We start from the raw sequence: 23,394 nt of genomic DNA, 5'->3' as shown, positions 1-23,394 counted from the left end.
TACATATTATGCATTCTTTAGGTTTTTCTTCTTATTAGCTGGTCTCTGCTGTTCAGCTCAGGCCTCAACACAATAATGTAACATTTGGGGAAGAAGATGCAACCCAGCAAACCAGTACTGGAGGCTAAGATAGAGAAGATCTCTACAGCCACCATGTATTTACCTTTGGTGCTTAGGTAGGATGGAACAAAAGATAACCAAACACTGCAAAAGACCAACATGCTGAAAGTGATGAACTTGGCCTCATTGAAACTGCCAGGTAACTTCCTGGAGAGGAAGGCCACAGTGAAACTGATAAATGCCAAGAAGCCCATGTAGCCCAGGGCACAGTAAAACATTGTCACAGAGCCCTCGTTGCATTCCAGAATAATTTCTTCAGCTACTGCCTGCATGTCAACATCTGGGAATGGGGGAGATGTTCCCAGCCACACAATACAAATACTTGCTTGGATAAGGGAGCAGGAAAGAACAATGAAGATGGCTAGTTCCTTCCCCAACCACTTCCTCATTCCAGATCCTGGTTTGGTGGCCATGAAAGCCAAAACTACCATGATGGTTTTTGCTAGTACAGAAGAGACAGCCACGGAGAAGATGATGGCAAAGGCAGTTTGTCGGAGGAGACACGTCCTGTTCTGAGGTTGGCCAATGAATAGGAATGTACAAAGGAAACAGAGCAGGAGGGAAATGAGGAGAGTGTAGGTAAGGTTCTGGTTGTTGGCTTTAACTATGGGAGTTCTGTGGTGCTTCATAAACATTCCCATCACCAGTGCTGTGATCAAAGAGAAGGAAAGAGCAAAGAAGGCTAAACTGAGCCCCAGAGGTTCTTCATAAGACAAGAAGGTAACAGTCCTTGGAATGCAGAAATCCCGATTCTTGCTTGGATAATCTTTGTCTGAGCATTTGTTACAGTCATTCATATCTATAAAAGTAAGTCATGTTGTTCAGCTCACAAATAAACCTGCCACAAATTTCAACATATCATAACTGTTCTTTTCAGAAAAGAAAATTGCTCCATTTAGATCATACAACAGTCATTCTGATACTATGAAATGTGGTGGGGATATAAAACAGAGTTTTGTGCTTTATTTTTTAAAAAATAATATTTTATTGACAATATACATGAAATATGATGAAAATAACAAAGATAATGTATACACATGCAAAGAAAGAAACAAAAGAAAAAAGAAAAGGGGGGAAAAGAAAGAAAAAAGAAAAAAAGGGGAGCGAAAACAACAATAACAACAACGACATTATTATTCCACAATATTATGTTGTGCTTTATGGACAAGGTAATTGACTTGAGATTAGAAAGGGATGGATTGCTATGCACAAGTTCCTGTAGCTCTAGCATTGCAGTGTGTGTGCTGGAGGACGGGTGTGCTTAGAACCTGGAGTTAGTGTTGAAGCTTGGGTCAATGCTGCCATAGCCAGCATCATTCAGGTGCATGTTAAGTGAATATGTGGTCTGTCATGCATGGGTGTAGAATGCAATTGTCCACAGGGACAACTATCCAATCAGCAAAGATGCATTTTTATCATACTGGCTAGTGTTTGTTATCCTCTGTGTTATTATTCTGTGGCGTTTCAGAACTTAGTGTTAAGAGGCAACTACTGTTAAGAACTTCTGCAAGAGTTGAACTATCGGACCAGTATTCCAAGAAACTGGAAAAGAATATTGCAAAAGTTAAGTCTCACATTCACATGATATTGTCTGCTAGGCAGAGAAGAGAAGGGCACAGCATTATTATGGATTTCTCTTCTATGAAGAAATAGCCCATTGTTATTATTATTTTAAAAAGTGACTGAGAATCCCAGGGAACAGAATGCGCTCTTAAGACCAATTTTGAGAGGAGCTTTCCCATTTCAAATGTTTGTTTGTTTGTTTGTTTGTTGTTGTTGTTGTTGTTTGCATTAATATCTCTATGTTAGCATCTTATAAGAAAGTCAAGGCAGCTTACGGGTTTCTTTTCCTCTCTATTTTATCATCTCAACAACCCTGCGAGGAAGGTTATGCACTAGTCTGAATTCACCTTTTGAATATCATAGCTGAATGATGACTAGAACGTCAATCTCCAACATCCTTACCAATACAGCAAATTGGCTCATCAGAGACACCCAGCATCTGGCTAATCATAATTCATAGCAATATTATTGACTTAGCTTGTTCTCTGTGTGTGTTTTTTTCTTTTAGTTTATTGAAGAGCAAATAGAGAAACACACAGAGATCAATCCGATTCTTGACACTTCTTTCCTTACACACCCAAATAGACAAAACCCACTTGAAATACTGATGAACAGTCACCACAATGTATGCATAATTTTATCTGCATGTTCTTCATCTCCTTTACAGGCACACTTTTGTATCACTCTGTACATCTAATGTATATTTCCTACCCTCTTGATTTGAAATCTTCCCTTCTGGACATGGGATGCAGTCATAGCAGCAGTTTGGCTCCCCCTCCTTCACTCTTTTGCTAGAACCAGGATGGCAACTCTCAGTACATACAGAAAGCGGTTGTGTCTAATCCATGAATGAAAGAGCAGAATAAAAAGATTGACAACCATAGAATCAGAGAATAGTAGATTTGGAAGGGGACTATAAGGCCATCGAGTCCAACCCCCTTCTCAATGCAGGAATCCACCTTAAAGCATACCTGACAGATGACTGTCCAGCTGCCTCTTGAAGGCCTGTAGTGTGGGAGAGCCCATGGCCTCCCTAGGTGATTGATCTCATTGTCCTACTGATATCCAGTAATGAGCTTGGAAACCTTAAGTTTTTCTGGTCCATCTATATGTTACAAAATGTACTCAACATTTTACTAATGTCTGAGTATACAAGCTATTGAATGAATAAATTTATTACGGTCATTGACCAGAGCCAATAAAAACATTAATAACAAAGAGACAATCCCAAACACATCGTTACATTACTATATTACATACATCCAGCAGATGCTGAGAAATTGTATCACACAATCAGAGGCTGCAATCAACGGTTAAAAGATTACGTAAAAGCTATTATATACTAGGGGTGTGATCCGCTCCGATTAGGAGCGTAGAAGCAGTAGCGGATTGGCCTGCTCCGCCTTACCCAGAGGCGGAGTAGGAGCGGACCGCGGACCCCCTAGAAGCAAGGCGAAGAGAAGCGCCCATTTTTCGGAGCTCCTAGTTCAGGCGGAGCGCTCCGGTCGCCATCTTGAAAACATTTCACCATAGGATTGCATTGCGGCAAATAATCGCGCATAACTACGTTCTTTTTGAAGCTATCGTTCTAGAAATTCTTGTGCTCAGAGAGTCGTGGATGGAGGTCATTTTGAGACCACTCTCACCTCTCTGCGTTGTCTGGGTCGCGTGCTATATTTTTGTGAAAATCGGGTCAACCGCGCGGCTCAAACGGCGTTTTCGGCTTTTCGCCCATAGGATTGCATTGAGGGAAAGACTCGGGCATAACTGGGTTGGTTTTTAAGCTATCGTTCTGAAAATTCTTGTGCACAGAGAGTCGTGGGTGGGGGTCATTTTGAGACCACTCTCACCTCTCTGCGTTGTCTGGGTCGCGTGCTATATTTTTGTGAAAATCGGGTCAACCGCGCGGCTCAAACAGCATTTTCGGCTTTTCGCCCATAGGATTGCATTGAGGGAAAGACTCGGGCATAACTGGGTTGGTTTTTAAGCTATCATTCTGAAAATTCTTGTGCACAGAGAGTCATGGATGCGGGTCATTTTGAGACTACTCTCAACTTTCTGCGTTGTCCGGGTCGCGCGCTAGAAGTTTTTTAAAAATCGGCGGGAAAAATACCTTTTTCAAAGGGCTGAGGGGCAGAGTCAGCTCCCGGTCATGATGATCCCAAAGTTAGAGGAGGGCATAGGCAAAACAGGTAACTTGGGATTCTGGGAAACTTCTCTTTCTTCATCTGAACGGGCTTTTCCCAGTGTTTTTTAACACAGTAGCCCCACCAAATGCACAAACACAACCTGAAATCATATACTAAGCCAAGAATAAGAGATAGAAACACAGCACTGCTCCCCACCCTAACTTTGGGGAACAACTGAAAAGATGTGGTGCAAGGGGATGAGCTCCCCTAGGGCATCTCATTGTGGACGTGCCCCCACTCTCTCCTGCACTGGAAGGCCATTAGAGCCTTCCAAAGAGAGTAACCCGGTGGAGCAATGCCTATCATGAGTTGAAGTGAATGTTCACTTTTTAGTGGTGGAGCGATGCCTGTTATGAGTTGAAGTGAGCGTTTACTTCTTAATCTCAGAGCTGTTGGTGGCTGTCTTGAGTTGAACTGGCAGCTGCTTCCCCCTCCCCCGGGCACGTCCCCCTATTGCTGGTAAAAGATAGATATAGCCTTTTTTAAAAAAATCTTCTTGCTGTTTATTCAGCAACACTGCTGCTTTTAATTCCACCCCTCCTTTGTTTATTGATTGATTTATTCCATTTTATATGCATTACTGGCTTATCCTTGGCTCACTTCCTTATGCCCCCAGAAATGCCAGCTGCATGCCTGCCTGCCTTCCCTCCCTCCTCCCCTGCCCACCTCGCAGGGATGTTGTGTGTGGGGTGCCCGATTTTCAAAAATTTGCCAAAAATCAGGGGATGATGGGATTGCTTTGAAACTTGGCGTGCGTGTGTATATCCCCATGAGGTGTCATGGTGCCAAACATGAGGTTTCTAACTTGAACAGAAAAAAAGTTGTATAATTTTTTAGCTTTCAATGCAAGCTTATGGGGGGGGGAAAAACGGAGCTCCGGATCCGGATCCGGAGCTCCGGGCAGAGCGGAGCGGAAGTGGGCAGAGCGGGGGCGGGGCAGAGCGGCCCGATCCGGAAAATGGCGGATCTGCAAGTGAAGCGGAGCGGGGGGTCCGTGCACACCCCTATTATATACTGCAAGCTATTACTACTTTTCTTTATTCTGGGGAGATTGACTTCATCTTTTTGGGGAGAAACATGGTCAAATATGTAACAAATGACTGATTATGATAGGTCATATCCTTCCAAAGCGGCATTATTTGGCTATGAATCAGATATTGTTTCAGAAGAATAGATTGAACTGCTGGGAGAACTATTAATTTTAACTAGGAAATGATTGCTGCTCAGTGGATATCTCAAAGAGCTCCTTCTATTTTGGATTGGATGTATGAATTTCATTTTTAGGTTGAACTGGACTGAAAACAGAGCTCACTGTGGTGCATCTGTGTCTTCGGCCCCACCCGATCAACACACTGTGGTTCAGCAGCCCCCTCTTGGTCAGGAGATGCTGCTGCTGAAGCCATGCAATTGCTTCTCACCAGGCTTTCTCCCTTCGCTGCCAGCCTCTGTGCCTTCACAAATCACAGCTCCCTATTAAGAGGGTCTCCAGCATGGTTAACAAGCAATGTTGAGGAAGAAATTGTAGAAAAGAGGGCTTCCTTCAGAAAATGGAAGTATTGCCCAAGTAAGGAAAATAAAAGGGTGCACAAACGTCCACAAAGGTGATGCAAGCAAACAGTAAGAGATGGAAAAAAGGCATTTTGAAGAGCACATCACTAATATATCAAAGCCAACAATAAGGAATTCTTTAAATATATCAGAAGCAGGAAACCAGCTAGGGAAGTAGTTGGACTTTTGGATGACAACAGAGTTAAGTGAGTACTTCAGGAGGATTGGGAGACTGCAGAGAAGCTGAATGAATTCTTCAGATTGGTATTCACTGCAAAACTCTGTATTTTAATCTTATATCAATTTTGCTGCGTGGTTTTATCCTGGTTGTGCTTTTTATACTGTATTTTGTAATTGTGCTTTTAACCTGTTGGTTGTTTTATTGTGGTTTTAATTTTTGTGAACCGCCCAGAGAGCTTCGGCTATTGGGAGGTATAAAAATGTAATAAATAAATAAAATAAAATAAATAAAATAAAAAAGACAGGACAGATGCCTCTGCCTGAACATGGAGGGACTAGGGTAAATAGTAGGGTTTTCAGGAAGGGACTAGGGTAAATAGTAGTGACAAAAGATGAAGTTCTTAACCTTATTGACAAACTGAAAACAAATAAATCACCAGGCCCAGATTATATCCATCCTAGAGTTCTCAACTCAAATATGGAATTTGTGATCTTATAACCAAAATATGCAACATGTCCCTAAATTCAGCTCTGTAGCAGAGGTCTGGAGGATGTCCTATGTAACACCAATTTATAAATGGGGTCCAGGGGTGAACTGGGAAATGATAGGCTGATTAGCTTGATATCTGTTCCAGGCAAATTGGTTAAAAAAATATTATAGGCAAAGTTAGTAAGCATATAGAAGGGCATGCCCAGTTGAAGAAAAATCAATGTGGCTTCTGCAAAGGTGAGTCTGTCTCACTAATTTTCTAGAACTCTTAAGAGTGTCAAGAAATTTGTAGACAGGGGTGATCCTGTGGACATTGTCTACTTGGACTTTGAAATGGCTTTTGATACAGTCTGTCACCAAAGGCTTGTGAACAAACTTCGCAGCCATAGAATAAGAGGAGGGGTCCTCTTATGGATCAGTAACTGGTTAAAGAATAGAAAGTTGAAATAAATGGTAAATTCTCCCAATGGAGAGAAAAAATAGTGGGGTCCCACAGGGATTAGTATTGGGACCAATTCTTTTCAACTTGTTCATAAACTTGTTCATAAATGAGTAGTGAGCAGTGAAGTGACCAAGTTTGCTGACGACACCAAATTATGTAAGGTTGTTAAACTGCAAAGGGCTTGTGAATAGATGCAATGATATCTCTCCAGCGCAATGTAAGCAAGTGTCAGGTGTTTGTTTGTATTTACCCCACTGGGGTAAATACAAACAAAACAAAAAACAAACAAAACAAAAAATAAACAACTTCAAATATAACTTGATGGGATCTGAGCCGGTGGTGAGTGAACAAGAACGAAATCTTGTGGTTGTGGTGGACAACTCAATGAAAATGTCAACCCAATGTGTGGACACGTTAAAGAAGGAAAACTATGAGGGAAGATTACAACAGGTGGGATTGTTCAGCTTGGAAAAAAGGAGGCTAAGGGGAGACATGATAGAGGTGTACAGAATTAAACATGCTGTGTAGAATGTGGAATGAGAGGCATTTTTCTACCTTTCTCAAAATTCTAGAACCTGGGGTCATCCCATGAGGATGGTTGGTGGGTGATTCAGGACAAATTAAAGGAAGTACTTCTTCACACAGTGCATAGTTAAATTATGGAATTCACTACCACAAAATGGAGTGATGGCCCCCAATTTGGATGGCTTTAAAAGGGGGTTGGATGAATTCCTCGAGAAGCCTGTCAATAGCCATGATGGTTATGTGCTACTTCAGTATGCAAGGCAATAAGCCTGTGTGCACCAATTGCTGGGGAACATGTCTGGGAGGGTGCTGTTGCACCATGTCCTGTTTTGTTAGTCCCTGGTCGACAGCTGGTTGGCCACTGTGTGAACAGAGTGCTGGTCTAGATGGACCCTTGGTCTGATCAAACATGGCACTTCTTAGGTTCTTGGCACTTAAATAGTGTCAGTTGCCCTGACTTATGAACTGTTTTAGAAAAAAAAAAAGTGTGTGAGAGAGAGAAAGATCTAAGCTCCTTCCTGCACCCACTTCTGTTTGCTCTCAATTAAACTTCCCAGTCTCTTTTTCTTTTCCACACTTTCTCCATTCACCACTCTTCTTTCAGTCTTTTCCCCTCTGGGCTACATTCTGCTTTTACCTGTCTCCTTGCTGCCTCTCCATCTCCATTCCCTCTCTGCTACTTCTATTTGGACTCCTGCCCCCTCGATTTTGGGGTGTCTGAACAAACCCATTCACTTAACCTCCTCTTTAGTCTCTCTCTCTCTCTCTCTCTCTCTCTCTCTCTCTCTCTCTCTCTCTCTCTCTCTCTCTCTCTCTCCAGGCACTGGGGACAATGGCTATTGCATTTCAAACAACAGTGGCAGGAAAGTTGGAAACCCTGTGCAACAAGGTCAAATAATTTCTAATAAGTGATAAAGGAACTAAGTCCATGACAAGGAATTCATAGTCAGTATTGCCTTTCCTTTCTATGACACTTTATTTCTCAGAAGAGGAAGAAGGCAGAAAACAAAACTTTCTCAAGCATAATGACAATTCAATGCTTCTGGAGTCAAGCCCCCAAATTAGTGGAAACTATCATTTCTGGAAGGGGGTAGGTTGTCCTAGCTCTCTAATGTGACCTCCGTCAACCTGACCCCCTTCAGGAAATGAGTGTTTATGCTCACTAGCTTGCTTCCTGTAGCAGTGAGGGGCACTTGCAGTAGGGTGACCATATGAAAAGGAGGACAGGGCTCCTGTATCTTTAACAGTTGCATAGAAAAGGGAATTTCATCAGGTGTCATTTGCTTATATGGAGAACCTGTTGAAATTCCCTCTTCTTCACAACAGTTAAAGGTGCAGGTACCCTGCCCTCTTTTAAATCTGGTCACAGTACAGCTACAGTATAGCTCCTGCAGCTTTAACTGTTGTGATGAAGAGGGAATTTCACCAGGTGTGATATGCATACAAATGACACCTGCTGAAATTCCCTTTTCTATGAAACTATTAAAGATACAGGAGCCCTGTCCTCCTTTTAATATGGTCACCCTAACTTGCAGAGGAATTAGCAGACCTGGCCTGTTATACCAGGACAGTGTTGGGTTCTACCCTGTGTCTACTTATATTTCCTAAAGTATTTTTTCAGTTAATACAGTCGCTGGCAATGTAATTATGGCAGAAAAATACCCCCTCCCTGCTCATATATTCTATTATATAACAGCCTAGTCTAAAAATTAGTTTTTAAAATTGTCATTTATTCAATATAATTCAATTTTAGCAGCAGGACAGATACATTGCTCACTCAAACTGGATCTCTTCCCAAACTACTTACAAGTGGTCCCCACCTGGTTAAACCAGCTGTGCCAGATGATGGCATCCTCATCAATGGTGAATGATTGGTCTGGAGAAGACTGAAGATCCATCCTTCCTACTTTCACATGAAGAAAAGTTTCATTGGAGAAAATTTTCAAATTAATAACATCCAATCCAGCAACTACCTCTCCATTCTCATTGAAGAAAACTTCATTCTGACCACTGCTGTTAAATGAGATACCTCTAAGAAACTGATGGAGCTAGATTGAAAATGGAAATGCAAGAGGTTTAATTTTTTAAAACGCCATTTTCTATGTAAGAATAAAGTCTAACAGTAGGAGCAACATGATGTCATGGATGAATGTTACATAATGGAAGAAATACACACTATTTATGTACTAATTACATTTATTTCCCTCCTTTTTTCCCCATTTTACAAGGAATATAAGTTAGCTTGTATGATTTTCCTCCCTTCCATGTTTATCCATGCAATGCATTATACGTGGGGCTGCCTTTGAAAATGGTCCGGAAACTTCAGCTGGTACAAAACAGGGCAGCCCGTTTACTAACAGGAACTGGCTGGCGAGATCACATTATGCCAGTCCTTTTACAACTTCATTGGCTGCCAGTCCAGGTCCGGGCTGATTCAAAGTGCTGGTATTGACATTCAAAGCCCTAAACGGCTTGGGGCCTGTTTATTTGAAGGAATGCCTCCTCCCATATGTACCTGCCTGGACCTTAAGATCATCCACAGGAGCCCTTCTCCATGAGCCCCTGCCAAAGGAAGTGAGGCAGATGGCTACTAGGAGTAGGGCCTTCTCCGCTGTGGCACCCCGGCTGTGGAACGAGCTCCCCAGAGAGGTCCTCCTGGCACCTACACTGTACTCTTTTCATTGCCAGCTGAAGACCTTTTTATGTTCTCAGTATTTTAACACTTAATTTTAACTTAAATTTAAATTTTACAGTTCTAACTCTGTATTTTAATCTTATATCAATTTTGTTGCGTGGTTTTATCCTGGTTGTGCTTTTTATACTGTATTTTGTATTTGTGTTTTTAATTTTTGTGAACCGCCCAGGGCTTTGGCTATTGGGCGGTATAAAAATGTAATAAATAAATAAATAAACAAATAAATAAATAAATCTTCTTCCCTGTATGGTAGTTTGGGCTAAGACTAAGTAATTGGTGTAAAGTCACCCCAATGAGAGTCATAGCCACTTGGGGACTAGAACTCAGATTTCCTGAGTCCCAGTCCATTGCTCCAGCCACTACACCCCACTGGCTATCAAGTGTAAAGGTGTGGAGGAGGGACCATAAAAATCAATAAATGTTCATATGGTAAATCCACAGGAAAGCAGAGCAGGCTGATTGAAATATAGACACTCATCTAAGCAGATGCAGAGTTTGTCAACACATTTTCATGCAGAGATTGAGGGCTCTTGTAATACCAAACTACATGGTGGTCTTCCACATGAAGAACGCGTAAGCATTACCTGCCACCACTGATCATTCTGAAGGCTATTTCTTTTAGAATCCATCATTGCCCTGTGTTTGTCTTTAGTTGAGGACATGGCATGTAGAGCATGAAGAGCATGGGCCACAACATAGACAGCATTGTAGATGCTGTAACTTTGGCCAGTCATCCTCGTTTCAAAAAAACATCCAGGAAGGCTCTCCAACTTTTCCCTCCCAGTGCAGACTTCAACTTCCATATCATCCTCTGCTGTATCTGGGAATATACACTCAAAAGATTGTTGCCAAAAGTCCCTGATGAAACCATCTCCTTTTGTGTTTAAAGGATTTATGCTCTCCTCAAATGACTTGAATCCTGGTAGGTCATTGAAGTGCATCCTGAAGGAGAGAGTACCATGGAATAGATCTGTGTCCCAACTCCTTTGGTAGGGAAATGAACTGATCTCCATCTGGGCTGTCGTTATCCATACTTTGCCTTTAATTATGTTTGGCCCATTCTCTTGTTGTGATAGATATGGCAAATGTTTAAAAATTGCACTGGAATATGATTCTGCATGGACCACCACTACGCTGGCTTTCCTGTCCACCAGTTTATCATATATTTTTGCCCCCTGTTCTACCATGCCATAAATTTCAGTGATGTAAGTCAATTTGGGGATTTTTTCTATGAAGGCAAAACAGACACCTCTCTGAGTAAACATTGGATACACAGTTTGCACAAATCTTTCTCCATTGTCATTGTCTATATAAACAAGTCCAATCCATGTCCATCTGAAATGCAGGAGCAAGGAAAGAATCCCCTCAATCTGAAGGGCTTCCTGAGGAACCATCTGGTAGAAGGGAAGTCCTGGGGTCTTATCATTCATGACTGGAGCGGTGCCATATATGAGCTAAGGAGAGATTGCAGAAGTGGTCCTAAGACCTATTAATTTATAGTGCACTTTCTAAGGTTCAAAATAATTCACATATACTATAACAATTCTTAGAACAACAACTCTGCAAGGCACATATATTTTATTGGTGTCATACCATAATCCAATCTTCCATTACCTGGAAGGATGTGGTTATGGGTTTTTAGTCCAACACATCTCAAGGGCACCATGTTGGGGTATGTTGCTATGGTCATTTGGCTATCCTAAGAGAGTATTAGTTAGTCATTTTTTTGTTTGTCTTGTGTATCAAACACAAAAAATCAAACATAAAAAATCCCCAATCCTTCAAACACATAATCTGACAATCCGACAGAGGACACCCACATCCATGAGGTGTCTTTATTGTAGGAAATCCTATGGCAAATGCTCAGTTGTCAGATTGAAGAAATCATATAGCTGATCTTCGTTAGCTAAAGATCCAATGTAACACCAGAATATTCAGTACAAATGGGATCCTCATAACTTCATTTCCCCTTTGCAATTTCTGTGGTTCTGAACATAATGATAGGGAATCCAGATTCCTGCCGTTAATCTTTCGAGACAATGCTGAACAAGAGATTCAGGGGAAGAGACTCAGGATTCCTGATGTAATCGAACCCAGACAATCCATACCATGTTTCTGTGCAAATATAGGAAGACTCCAAACCAAAATGGGAGAATTTGAGTGCTTTGTTTTAAAGAAGAACCTGAACATAGTGTGCATTACAGAAATCTGGTAGAATGGATTGAACCAGTGGGACATGGTCATCTCTGTATATAGGCTCTTCAGGAAGGACAGGGAAGGATGTGATGGGGAAGAGGTTGCTCTGTCCTTCAAAGAGGGCAAAGTGTCAAGCAGACTAGAACACCTAAAAGGATGATAGTTGTACCAAGTACTAGTGCTTGGTACAACTATCATCCCCAAGACCAGAATGCTGAGGGTGAACTTTAAATACAAACTGAAATCAGGGAAGCCTCCCAAAAAGGAAATGTTGTAAGAATGTGTGATTTTAATTACCACATATTGACTGGACACATGCATATTCCAGCCTCAACCAAGATATTAAATGTCTCAATGACCTCAACTACTGTGCCCTAATACAGTTGGTCATGGAACTGACCAAAGAGGAGGGGATCTTGGATTTAATTCTAAGTGGTGTCACTCCAGACCTAGTATGAGATGTAAAAGTTGTGCCAATTGGAAGCGGCCATAGTGCTATCAGATTTAATATATTGAAGTGGAAAATTGCCCAGGAAGCCTAACACAGTCACATTTGACTTCAAAAGAGGAAGCTTCTCTACAATGAGGGAACTATTGAAAAGGAAATTGAAAAGTGGTATCAAGTGGATTAAATCCCTTCAGAATGCTTTGAAATTATTTAAAACTACAATACTAGAGGTTCAGGTAGAACATATACCACAGGTTAGGAAAGGTAGCACCAAGTCCAAGAGGTCACCGGCATGATGAAGAAGCAGTGTTAAGGGAGCTACTAGGAAAATAGGATTTTCTTCAGAAAATGGAACTCTTGCCCAATTGAGGAAAACAAGGCTTGCACGATGGTGATTCAAACAGACAATAAGAGATGCTGAAAAGCACTTTGAAGCGCATATCACCAACAATGTCAAGGCTAACAATGACAACTTCTTTAAATATATCAGAAACAGAAAACCAGCTAGGGAGGCAATTTGACTATTGGAAGACAAAGGTGCTAAAGAAGTACTGAAGGAGGACAAGAAGATTGCAGAGATGCTCAATGGTTTTTCTTTTCATTGATCTCCATTATAGGACAGATATGTGTGGATGAACTGATGTTTTCAGGGAGGGAATGCAAATAGTGGTGACAAAAAATGATTTCCTAAACTTTACTGATAAATTGAAAGCAAATGAATCATCAGGTCCAGATGATATCCATCGTAATGTTCACAAAGAACTCAAACATGACATCACAGATCTTCCAACCAAAATATGCAACATGTCCCTAGGATCAGCCTCTATAACAGAGAATTGGAAGATGGCCAATGTAGCACCTATTTTTAAGAAGGGATACAGGAACTATCCAGGAAATTACAGGCCAGATAGCTTAACTCTTGTTCTGGGTAAATTGGTTGAAAGCATTATTAAAGATAAAATCAGTAATTATATAGAATGACTGTGAGGTTGTGGGAAACTGATGACAAACAACTTAGGGCCACCTACTTATCTTTTTTTGTTTAGAGCAGCCCTTCTCCAACCTGGTGCTCTCAAAAGGTGTTGGGCTACAACTCCCTTCATTGCAAGTCAGTATGTCTCATGGTCAGGAATGCTGGGACTTGTAATCTCAAACATCTGGTGGGCAGCAGGTTATGATGTGCAATATGATATGCAGAGGTAACTGTAGGGTTGTGGAAAACTAAAGATGAACAACTTAGGGCCACCTAACCTCTCTATTTTTTAGCATCTCCTCATGCTGAGAGTTGCAACCCAACACATCTGAAGGGCACCAGGTTGGGGAAGGCTGCAAACTTGGCCACTTCTTCAACTACTTCTTCAAACTACTGCTTCTTCAACTACTCCATACTGCAGTGAAAGGGGAGGATGGCTGCAATTTGCATGATTGGTTACAATTGTTTACAACAGGCAGGTATTGCAGAACTTAAGCAGCTCTGGAGCTTTACCCTGGTGAGCATCCTGAGGCACCTGAGGTGCAGGGTGTCTGAACGATCCTGCTAGTCACTTCTACCTGGCTTGAGGGGATGTGGGAAGGATACGAGTAAGGCACACTTCACTCTAGTGATTCCAGGACAACAGTGGTAGAGCAGTCATGGTCCCCTCCTCGCCTTCACATCAGGAAGGATATGAAGAGTCTGGATCTGTTGCATGTCTAGCCTGGGTGTATTTGCCCAGTAGGCAGTTGCTGGCCATTAACCAGTAGCTCACCTTAGCAAGCCATTTGGCATTGCAGAAACTTAGTTATCTATACAGTAAATAAAAGTGTCACACTTACACTCAAGGTTATGTGTCCCATGTCTTCCTTTATTGGCTCTGTGCATGCACAGAAATTATAAAGTCCAAAATATTTAAATAGTTCTAAATTAATTATGATTCAGTCTGGATGAAATTTTATTTTTATTTTATTGTGTTATAAAATGGAAATTATCAATCACCAGTTATTGTGAACAATACACAATACACAATACACATTCAAAGCCCTAAACGGTTTGAGGCCAGGTTATTTGAAAGAACAGCTCCTCCCATATGTGCCTGGCCGGACCTTAAGATCATTCACAGGGGTCCTTCTCCGTGAGCCCCAGCCGAAGGAAGTGAGGCAGGTGGCTCCTAGGAGGAGGGCTGGTTGTGGAACAAGCTCCCCAGAGAGGTTCACTTGGCACCTACATTGTTTTCTCTCCATAGCCAGATGAAGACCTTTTTATTTTCTCAGTATTTTAACACCTAATTTAACTTAAATTTAAACTTTGCTGTTTTAATCTCATATTTTAACCTTTATTAATTTTTGCTATGTGGTTTTATTCTGGTTGTGCTTTTTATATTGTATTTTGTATTTGTGTTTTAAATTTGTTGGTTGTTTTTATGCTCTTCATGTTTTTAATTTTTGTGAACTGCCCAGAGAGCTTCGGCTATTAGGTGGTATAAAAATGTAATAAATAAATAAATACATATATACATATATATCAAGAATTAACCCAAAATAATAATTAACCCTAAATAATCATTTGGACACATTTTTTCTATTTTCAAAGATATACCCAACACAACTATGTACTCCTGAATCTCTGTTACAATTCATGAATACCACACACCTGTATTTTTTTTTATCATCTATGACTCATAGATCAAAACTAGTTCCTTTAGTCTGGCTATAACATTCAAAAGAATCAATGAATGAAAGGGGGAAAACATGTGTGATTTAATTATTTTCAGTGCAACAATTTCTGAGACAGAAAAATGAAATTGGGAAGAAACAAGCAAGTGTGCAATTAGTATCACATTCTCATATCTCACATACATACAAGACAGGAATCCTACCTGTGGAATCTTATAGATATCCAAGACATTTGCCATGTGAAGAGAGATTTCAGGGTCTAATCCCCCAATAACTGCTATGAGATTATTATGGATGTTGCACATGTAGTTGGGGGCCAATCTCTCCACTAGTGATAGGAGTAACATGGTTGCATGATAGGTTCTTCTTGCATTGTCATAGCTGTCATAGATACGGAAGCCCAAGGTGAGGTTTGGTAATATCTTAGGGTTTTCATTGATCTCTTTTATGGCAAATGTAAAGGCCACAAGATGCTGGTATTTCTTGGGTACTGTGCTGAAACAAGAGTCAATGCTTAAACCACGGAATGCTATTGGGACATATAGAGCAAAGATGTGCAAATATACTCAGAATGAAGTAAAATGTTTTCAGTTTGATGGCTCTTGCTCCATGATAATTGTCCTGAAAGGCTGCATTCAACAATCTGTACACAAGCAAAAATTGGATACAAATATGTATATATGTGGGGAGTTGCATACAAGATGAATTCAGGGAAAGTTTCATTTCAAAATAACTATTTAATGCATATGAAATGTGCAGACAAATATGGTAATTGGATGGAATGAAGTCATCAATGAATACATGCAGAACTGACTTGGCTGGATATAGAGTAATTTATATACCCCCTTCAAGAGATATCTGTATCCATTTGCAGCACCAGCCACAGCTTTGAATCAGGACTGATTATTTCAGTGATATAATAAATAGAAATGAAAGAACCCAAAATTTAATACTTACACAAGTTCTTCATGCATGTCTGGTAGAGTTTCTTCACTGAAGGCTCTTGGACTGGAGATAAAGACACCATGAAAAGCTATGCCACCGATAATGAAGTCTCCTGGCTGATGATACATGTTTAGTGGAGGGTGAGGATCATGGATGCTGCATTTCATCCTGTGAGCCTGGCATACTATATGATGGAACAGTGCCAGTAGCAAGAACAATAAAAGCAACATCTTCAATACAATGGCAATTTTTATCTCTGCACACCCAGAATTTTCTATTTCCTTCTACAACATTACTATCATTTAAGAAGTCTGTAATTAAAACTGTCCTCTTTGAGTGTAGTTTAGACTGCTAGTAGGAATATATAATGTCAATATGACGCCACAGTGCCCTGCTTCTACCTAGTCTGTTCCATGTCTCTAAATGGTTCTTAGAGTATTTATAATAGCAATCACACTCTTGTTGTTAGATTTGCTAATTGCCACTGAAATTTTATGAAGCCACAGAAATCACTGCCATCCTTTGGATAATTCAAGTGGGATGTAAACACTAATACGAAGTTGACAATTCCATGATGAATTGCTGGAGAAAAACATGTTTGTCTTATGTGAATATGGACTTGGAATGCCTCTGGGAATGCCTTTTTAGGCATTCATATGATTGCAGAATATTATATCATAGATTTTTTTTTCAAAGGGAGGGGATGTTCTCTGTCCATATTCATTCATAATTTAAAACTTTTCCCCATTGACTGGTTTATTCAATAAAATCTCATACGAAAAAATTGTTCTCTCTTTATTTGGGAGTGGGAGATTTTACCTATCCTACATCTAATAGCCAACTATCACATTAGCTAACATACATACCTCCGTGAGCCCCTGCCAAAAGAAGTTAGGCAGGTGGCTACTAGGAGGAGGCCTTTCTCCGCTGTGGCACCCTGGTTGTGGAATGAGCTCCCCAGAGAGGTCTGCCTGGTGCCTACACTGTACTCCTTTCGTCGCCAGCTGAAGACCTTTTTATTCACTCAGTATTTTAACACTTAATTTTAACTTAAATTTAAATGTTACTGTTTTAACTCTGTATTTTAATCTTATATCAATTTTGCTGTGTGGTTTTATCCTGGTTGTGCTTTTTATACTGTATTTTGTATTTGTGCTTTTAACCTGTTGGTTGCTTTATTGTGGTTTTAATTTTTGTGAACCGCCTAGAGATCTTCGGCTATTGGGCGGTATAAAAATGTAATAAATAAATAAATAAATAAATAAATACCTGGAACATAGAGATAAAAGGCTTTGTGTATAAAATCAGACATATATAGAGAAATAAAGATTTCTACTTGGTGGCAGCAGAATAGAAGAAAGCAAAAATTGCTGTTTTGCTTGTATTCCCTTCCACTCACGGAACAGGCATTGCCAATATATGAAAGCTTCATAGGAAGAACGGAGCCAATAGAATTTGGGATGTCAGAGAAATCTATCTGGTGGGTGGAGTTTGATGAGTTCTCCTGGGCTCAGCTCAGAAATTTCTTCAAATTGCTCAGAAAAGGTGTGAAAATGGGAGAAACATCCCCCAACCAAAAAATTTAAAAGTAAAATAAAAATGATGCAAAAAATAATAATCCTAGATTTTCAGGAATAGCTGCAGTTTGGCTCACAGTTGCAAAGCAAGTGATATAATCAGTGGAACTCCATCAAACCAAAAAAGAAAATATTAACCAGTGATGGACATCACTAACAAAGATATAATAAATGATAAGAAAAGCTATCGTATATCCCCCAAGACATATTTCATGAGACCCTGGTAAAGGACAGAACAATGCTTGATCAAGGCCAAAGCATTAGTTAAAGTGAAGTGTTACGGTTGAATTGTGACAATGTGCCATGCACTGAGAAGGAAGCTGTATAATAGCAGCCAATCTCAATATAGAAGTGCCCCATCTGCAAAATATGAAGATTTTTGTTCCTTTTTATTTATTTATTTTATTGTGAATATCAACAAAACAGAACAGAAATTAAATCATGAAACTGATAGAAACCCCCCCATACATTGCGTATATACGATTATCGTCATTTCCATGGTGTGTACCATTTATAAATTTAAAAAAGGGAGAGAGTTATACAAAGTTTTTTTAAAAAAGCAGACCAGATATCCATGTATTTATTAGGGGTGTGATCCTCTTTGCTTAGAATCGGAGAAGCAACAGCGAATTGGGGTGATGTGCCTTCTCCTGAGGCAGAGGAGAAGTGAATCAGGAGGGTGGAGAAGCATGGTGAAGTGAAGTGACCATAAGTGGAGGGCTCCTCTTTTCGTGGAATGCTCCACCTGCCATTTTGGATTTTTTCGCCCATAGGACTGCATTGCGGAAAAGATTAGTGGATAACTTTTTTGTTTTTCAAGCTAACTATTTGAAACTTGTGCTTAGAGAGTCGTGGGTGGGGGTCATTTTGAGCCTATTTTCATCACTCTTCATGGTGTGGTTTGCTTGCTATAATTTTTTAAAAGATAGGGTAAAAAAAGCGGGAGAGGTACCTTTTTGAAGTGCTGAGAGGCAGATTCAACTCCCAGTCATGATCACCTGATGAAGCATCCTCCATTCCCAAAGTTGGAGGGGGAATAGGCAGAACGGGATACTTAGTAAATTGGGATACTGGGAAACTTCTCTTTCTTAGTCTCTGAATGGACTTTTCCCAGTGTTTTTTTAAACAGTAGCCCCACCAAACGCACAAACACTACCTGAAATCATATACTAAGCAAATAACAGATAGGAAACACAGAACTGCTACCCACTCTAACCTTGGTGAACAGCTGAATAGATGTGGTGCAAGGGGAATAGCTCCCCTAGGGCATGTGGACGTGCCCAGTGCACACACTGTCCTGCCCTTGGAGGGTCATCCGAACACTCCAAAAGATTAAACAATCAAGAACTTCTAGAAGCTAATGCCTGTCATGAGTTGAAGTGTCAGGTAGCTTCTTAAAGACTGGTACTTACTTAGGGCCAGTCAAATTGGCATATCCCCCTCCCACTGGGCACGTCTACTTTCCTCTTACTGGTAAAAGACAGATATAGCTTTTTTAAAAATATATATTCTTGTTGTTTATTCAGCAACATTGCTGCTTTTGATTCCACCCGTCCTTTGTTTATTTATTTATTTATTTATTACATATTTATACACCCCATAGCCCAAGCTCTCCTGGCTTTTCCTCTTCAGTGAAGTCAGGCAGGCTTTCATTGTGGTTCAACTCCTTATTGTTGTTGTTGTTGTTGTTGTTATTGCTATTAATATTAATTAGTACTGCTATTATTAACGTTATTATTAACGTTATTATTGTTTAATAATGACTGTGATCACAATGCAGTCAATCAACTCTGAAGCAAGGATCACAAAGCTTTACTCTTATCCTCCTAGCATCCTAGTTATGGGATGCAAAAGAAAAGGCATCTCTCTGTGCTGCTCCCACCTCACAGGGATGGTTTGCATTACTGGCTTTGAAACAATCCTTGGCTCACTTCCTTGTGCACCCAGAAATGTCTGCTCCATGCCTGCCTTCCCGCCTCTGCCTGGGTACTGCTGTGGTGGGGCATCTGCCAGGACTGACTCCCCCATAGATCTATGGCATATACCTGCCTCTCTGCCCGCCTGGTGCCTTGGAGCTGCACTACATGATGGGCTTTGTGGTTCATGCCCACCAGCCTCCGGCATGCTTGCTCCCACTCCTCCTCCTCTGTGCCCGCCTTGCTGGGATGGTTTGCATTACTGCTGGCTTTGAAACAATCCTTGGCTTACTTCCTTGTGCCCCCAGAAATGTCTGCTGCCTGCCTGCCTGCCTGCCTTCCCTCCTCCCCCTGGGTGCTGCTGTGGTGGGGCATCTGCCGGGACTGACTCCCCCATAGATCTATGGCATATCTCTGCCTGCGTCTCTGCCCGCCTGGTGTGTGGGAGCTGTACTACGTGATGGGCTTCATGGTTCGTGCCCACAAGCCTCCGGCATGCTTTCTCCTAGTCCTTCTCCTCTGTGCCCACCTTGCAGGGATGGTTTGTGTGTGTCTTGCTTTGAATCAGGGAATAAGTCCTTCCTGCGCTCACTTAGACTTTTTGAAGTTCCAAATAATTTTTTCAAGTGTGGAAGAAGATTCATATTTAGGTTTATCTACTCCCCAATTCATGGCATGTTGGGATTTCCTTTGAAATGGCCCCATTGAGCTGTCTGCAGCTTTAAATCCCTGAGATACTGGGGTGTCCGCTTTTCAAAAATTCCCCCAAAATCAGGGGATGCTTGGATTTGCTTGAGGCTTGGCATGCATGTGTATACATGGATAAGCTATCATGGTGCCAAGTTTAAGGTTTATAACATTAACAGAAAAAAAGTTGTAGGCTTTTTTGGATTTCAATGCAAATCTGTGGGGGGAAAGCGGAGCTCCGATCCGTATCCGGAGCTTCACAGCGAAGCGGAGCGTACCGTAGGCGGAGCGGACCCGATCCAGAAGTTGCGAATCTGAAAGAGAAGCGGATCGGGGGGTCCCTGCACACCCCTAGTATTTATCCACTTGCAAGTTGCATCTATATAACACCCATTCAAAAGTTGATAACATTATTAGGTCCTCGATCCATTGCATTATGGGAGGCAGCAGAGACTACATTGAAGCACCAAAGACCTGAATGTTTTGGCAAGTCTGAGAACTGTCATTCCAAGCATACTTGGGCGTAATCTGTAATTACCAATGCATCAATCCTGCAAGCCTTATATGCTGAGATAAAGAATTGGGAGTCAAAAAGTGGGTTTTTATTCCTACCACTGGACAAGCAATCCAATTTTCTTTGGTAAACTTTCTATTTTTCTTTGGTGATCAATAAGCTTGGGTGAAAAACCCAGATCTGGAACTTTGGTACAATACTATTTATAACTCTGCCTCTTTTCATTTTGGCAGAATATCAGCAGGTGCTACTTCCATCTTCATATGCTACATGCCAATTATACCTCAGACACATGAGATACTCCATTCAGATATAATGGCTAGAGAACATGATATGCAGATGTGACATTACCATTGTGAATAACAGATTTGAGATCAGCCTTCCTCAACACAAGTGGAGTATACCTGAACTCCAGATGTGCTGATCTACAACTCCAACATACCAAGCTAGGAAGGCACCAGATTATGAAAAGCTGAAATTCCTAAAGAAACAAGTGGGGAGTGGGGCTGCAATGAAATACATTATTTTGGTGGTCTAATCTGACTTCAAACATGCACTTTCACAACCCAGAGGGTTAGAATAAATCAAGAAAATGATTTATTTGAATTGCGATCTTGAATCTTTGACATTGGTCATGCTTTAACTTCTGACCCACTGGGTTTCAAAGGTGCAAATTTGAGCTCAGATTTGACCATGAAATAAACAAATGCTGTCCTCTTAGGGATGCCGTGGGCACCTAACTGAGTCCAGGAGTCCAACACACTCACCCTTGTCTGCTCCCCCCCCCGACCCTGTGGAGTGCCCATGTCACATTGACAGACCCATGCTCTGAGCACCCTTGAGGCTCAATGATCACTCAACAGACAGCCATCCTAACCCAGAGCCTCCACTGAGTACCACTCCAGAGGTTCCGAAAACTGAGCATTACCCCCCCATTGCATTAAAGGTGGCTGTAAAGGCCCCATTTATGCATCACTTCCAGAGTGCTCGTTGGGACTTGCCAGGCCTCAAAAGATAGTGACAGATGGTGGCAGGGTGGGGGAGCATCTTGGGTGAACTTGGGTAAGTTCACCCATTCCTATGTTTCTGGATGTGTCCTCCTCTTCACTGCCATAGTGTGATTGTGTCTATGGCCTCATCTACACCAAGCAGGATATTGTACTATGAAAGTGGTCTGAAAGTGGTATATAAAAGGCAGGAGCCACACTACTGCTGCATATCAGTATTGAAGTGAACTGACAACTGTTGGGGCCCATTGACACATACCATATACTGCGTTCATACTGCTTTCATAGTGTTATATCCTGCTTGGTGTAGATGTGTCATGGGCTCCAACAGTAGCCAGTGCACTTCAGTATGACTATAAAGCAGTAGTGTTGCTCCTGCCTTTTGTATACCACTTTCATACCACTTTCATAGTGCAATATCCTGTTTGGTGTAGATGAGGCCCATGTGTGCTTCTCCTCTTCCATCTCTTTCCCTATCTCTCCCAAACTTTGTGACACTTTGCAGTCTGTTTAGTCATCCCAATTTTACAAACAGAACAAAAGGGACTGGCAGCTCTTACTCATTTTGCCTCTTCTTTCGCTCTGCCAATCACGAGGCCAAAGCTTCCCCCCCCCCCAACAGCCATTTTTCATGGAGAGGGAAACAACCCTCTCACACCCAGGATGCACTCTCACCTCTCATGTCTTCTTTCTCCCCCACCCTGAAACTCCACTTCTTGCTTCCTATTACTTTTCTGTTCTGACTTTATCTTTAAGCATGACAAACATGTAAGGATTTTTGTTTTCCATAGAGTAGAACAGAACAACTGACTGTCAAACTTTTGACAGCTGAACTGCCAAAATTTAAAAAATTCCTACAAAATTAAGAGATGAAGAGAACTGCTCCACTCTTCGCATGTCTAAAGCCTTTCATAAGAGCTACCATCGTGTCAATTTTAATCTCATTATCTTCAAAAATGCCTGGTATGGGGAAAATGAATTGGATGATGTTCCCCTCCAATGCTCCTCATGCTAGATTCCACGGCCATCTGATGAAGCAAACTAATGGGGGGCTACCTTCACAGTGCTGGGTTGGTGCATTGACCATGTGGCCCATTCAGTGGGCATTTTTATTGGAATGCTTTTCCTGCGCACAACAGGAAATGATGGCAAGTTTCACTTCAATAAAATAAAATAGATATCCTGGTCTTATTCTGCCATGAAAAACAGGGCAGAAGGAGCAGGAGACACATGGGAGGTGGACAACATCATTAAAAGGAGCCACAAATATATGTAAGTGGACAGTACCAAGCATGCTATAAAGCACTCATCTGATGATGTCCCAAAATTCCTGTAATGTGTCCACAAAAAGGAACATTTTTCACATGAGGTCCAGTAAGCAGTCCCAATAGTAACAGGTGCTGTAAAGTGAAGTTAGTTTACTCTCCATCCATGAGGGGTTGGAAACTACATTATGTCTTCTCTTTCTGGTGAAAGAGTACACAGTGTCATTTTCAGACAAATATCATTTGTTTGGACAAAAAAATGTCATCATTATCTGGCAACGTGCATCAACAAAACATACTATTCCTTATGGGTTATGTTACCCCACTTTGAAAAATGGTATGGTCATCCAATGAATTTCCTATGTAGATAACTTTTTAAAAGTGAAATTTTGCAAGCAGTAGTAATATAGATAAATAAGAAAAGAAGGTATTATA

The 23,394-nt window shown here is 41.1% G+C and overlaps 1 protein-coding gene across 1 annotated transcript; it reads right to left on the bottom strand.

The window, feature by feature from the left end:
• Window positions 1-17: 17 nt before the first annotated feature.
• LOC134405580 (vomeronasal type-2 receptor 26-like) lies at window positions 18-16,121 on the bottom strand. Its single transcript, XM_063136825.1, has 5 exons — window positions 16,006-16,121; window positions 15,252-15,543; window positions 8,878-9,105; window positions 2,395-2,521; window positions 18-919 (listed from the first exon to the last, which is right to left on the bottom strand). The coding sequence occupies exons 1-5, from the start codon at window positions 16,119-16,121 to the stop codon at window positions 18-20; spliced, it is 1,665 nt and encodes a 554-aa protein (XP_062992895.1).
• Between the last annotated feature and the right edge of the window lie 7,273 nt (window positions 16,122-23,394).

Source organism: Elgaria multicarinata, chromosome 11 (assembly GCF_023053635.1).
Source record: "Elgaria multicarinata webbii isolate HBS135686 ecotype San Diego chromosome 11, rElgMul1.1.pri, whole genome shotgun sequence".
Taxonomy (NCBI): domain Eukaryota; kingdom Metazoa; phylum Chordata; class Lepidosauria; order Squamata; family Anguidae; genus Elgaria; species Elgaria multicarinata.
Note: the sequence above shows the minus strand (reverse complement) of the source record. Positions and strands in the feature narration are given on the sequence as shown.

Excerpts from the sequence above, each read along its gene's own strand:
- LOC134405580 (XM_063136825.1), bottom strand. The coding sequence starts at position 16,121 with ATGTATCATCAGCCAGGAGACTTCATTATCGGTGGCATAGCTTTTCAT. Across the intron at positions 15,544-16,005 it reads GACATGCATGAAGAACTTGT|CACAGTACCCAAGAAATACC; the intron begins GTAAGTATTAAA and ends CTCTTGTTTCAG. Across the intron at positions 2,522-8,877 it reads GGCACAGCTGGTTTAACCAG|ACACAACCGCTTTCTGTATG; the intron begins GTGGGGACCACT and ends TTCATGGATTAG.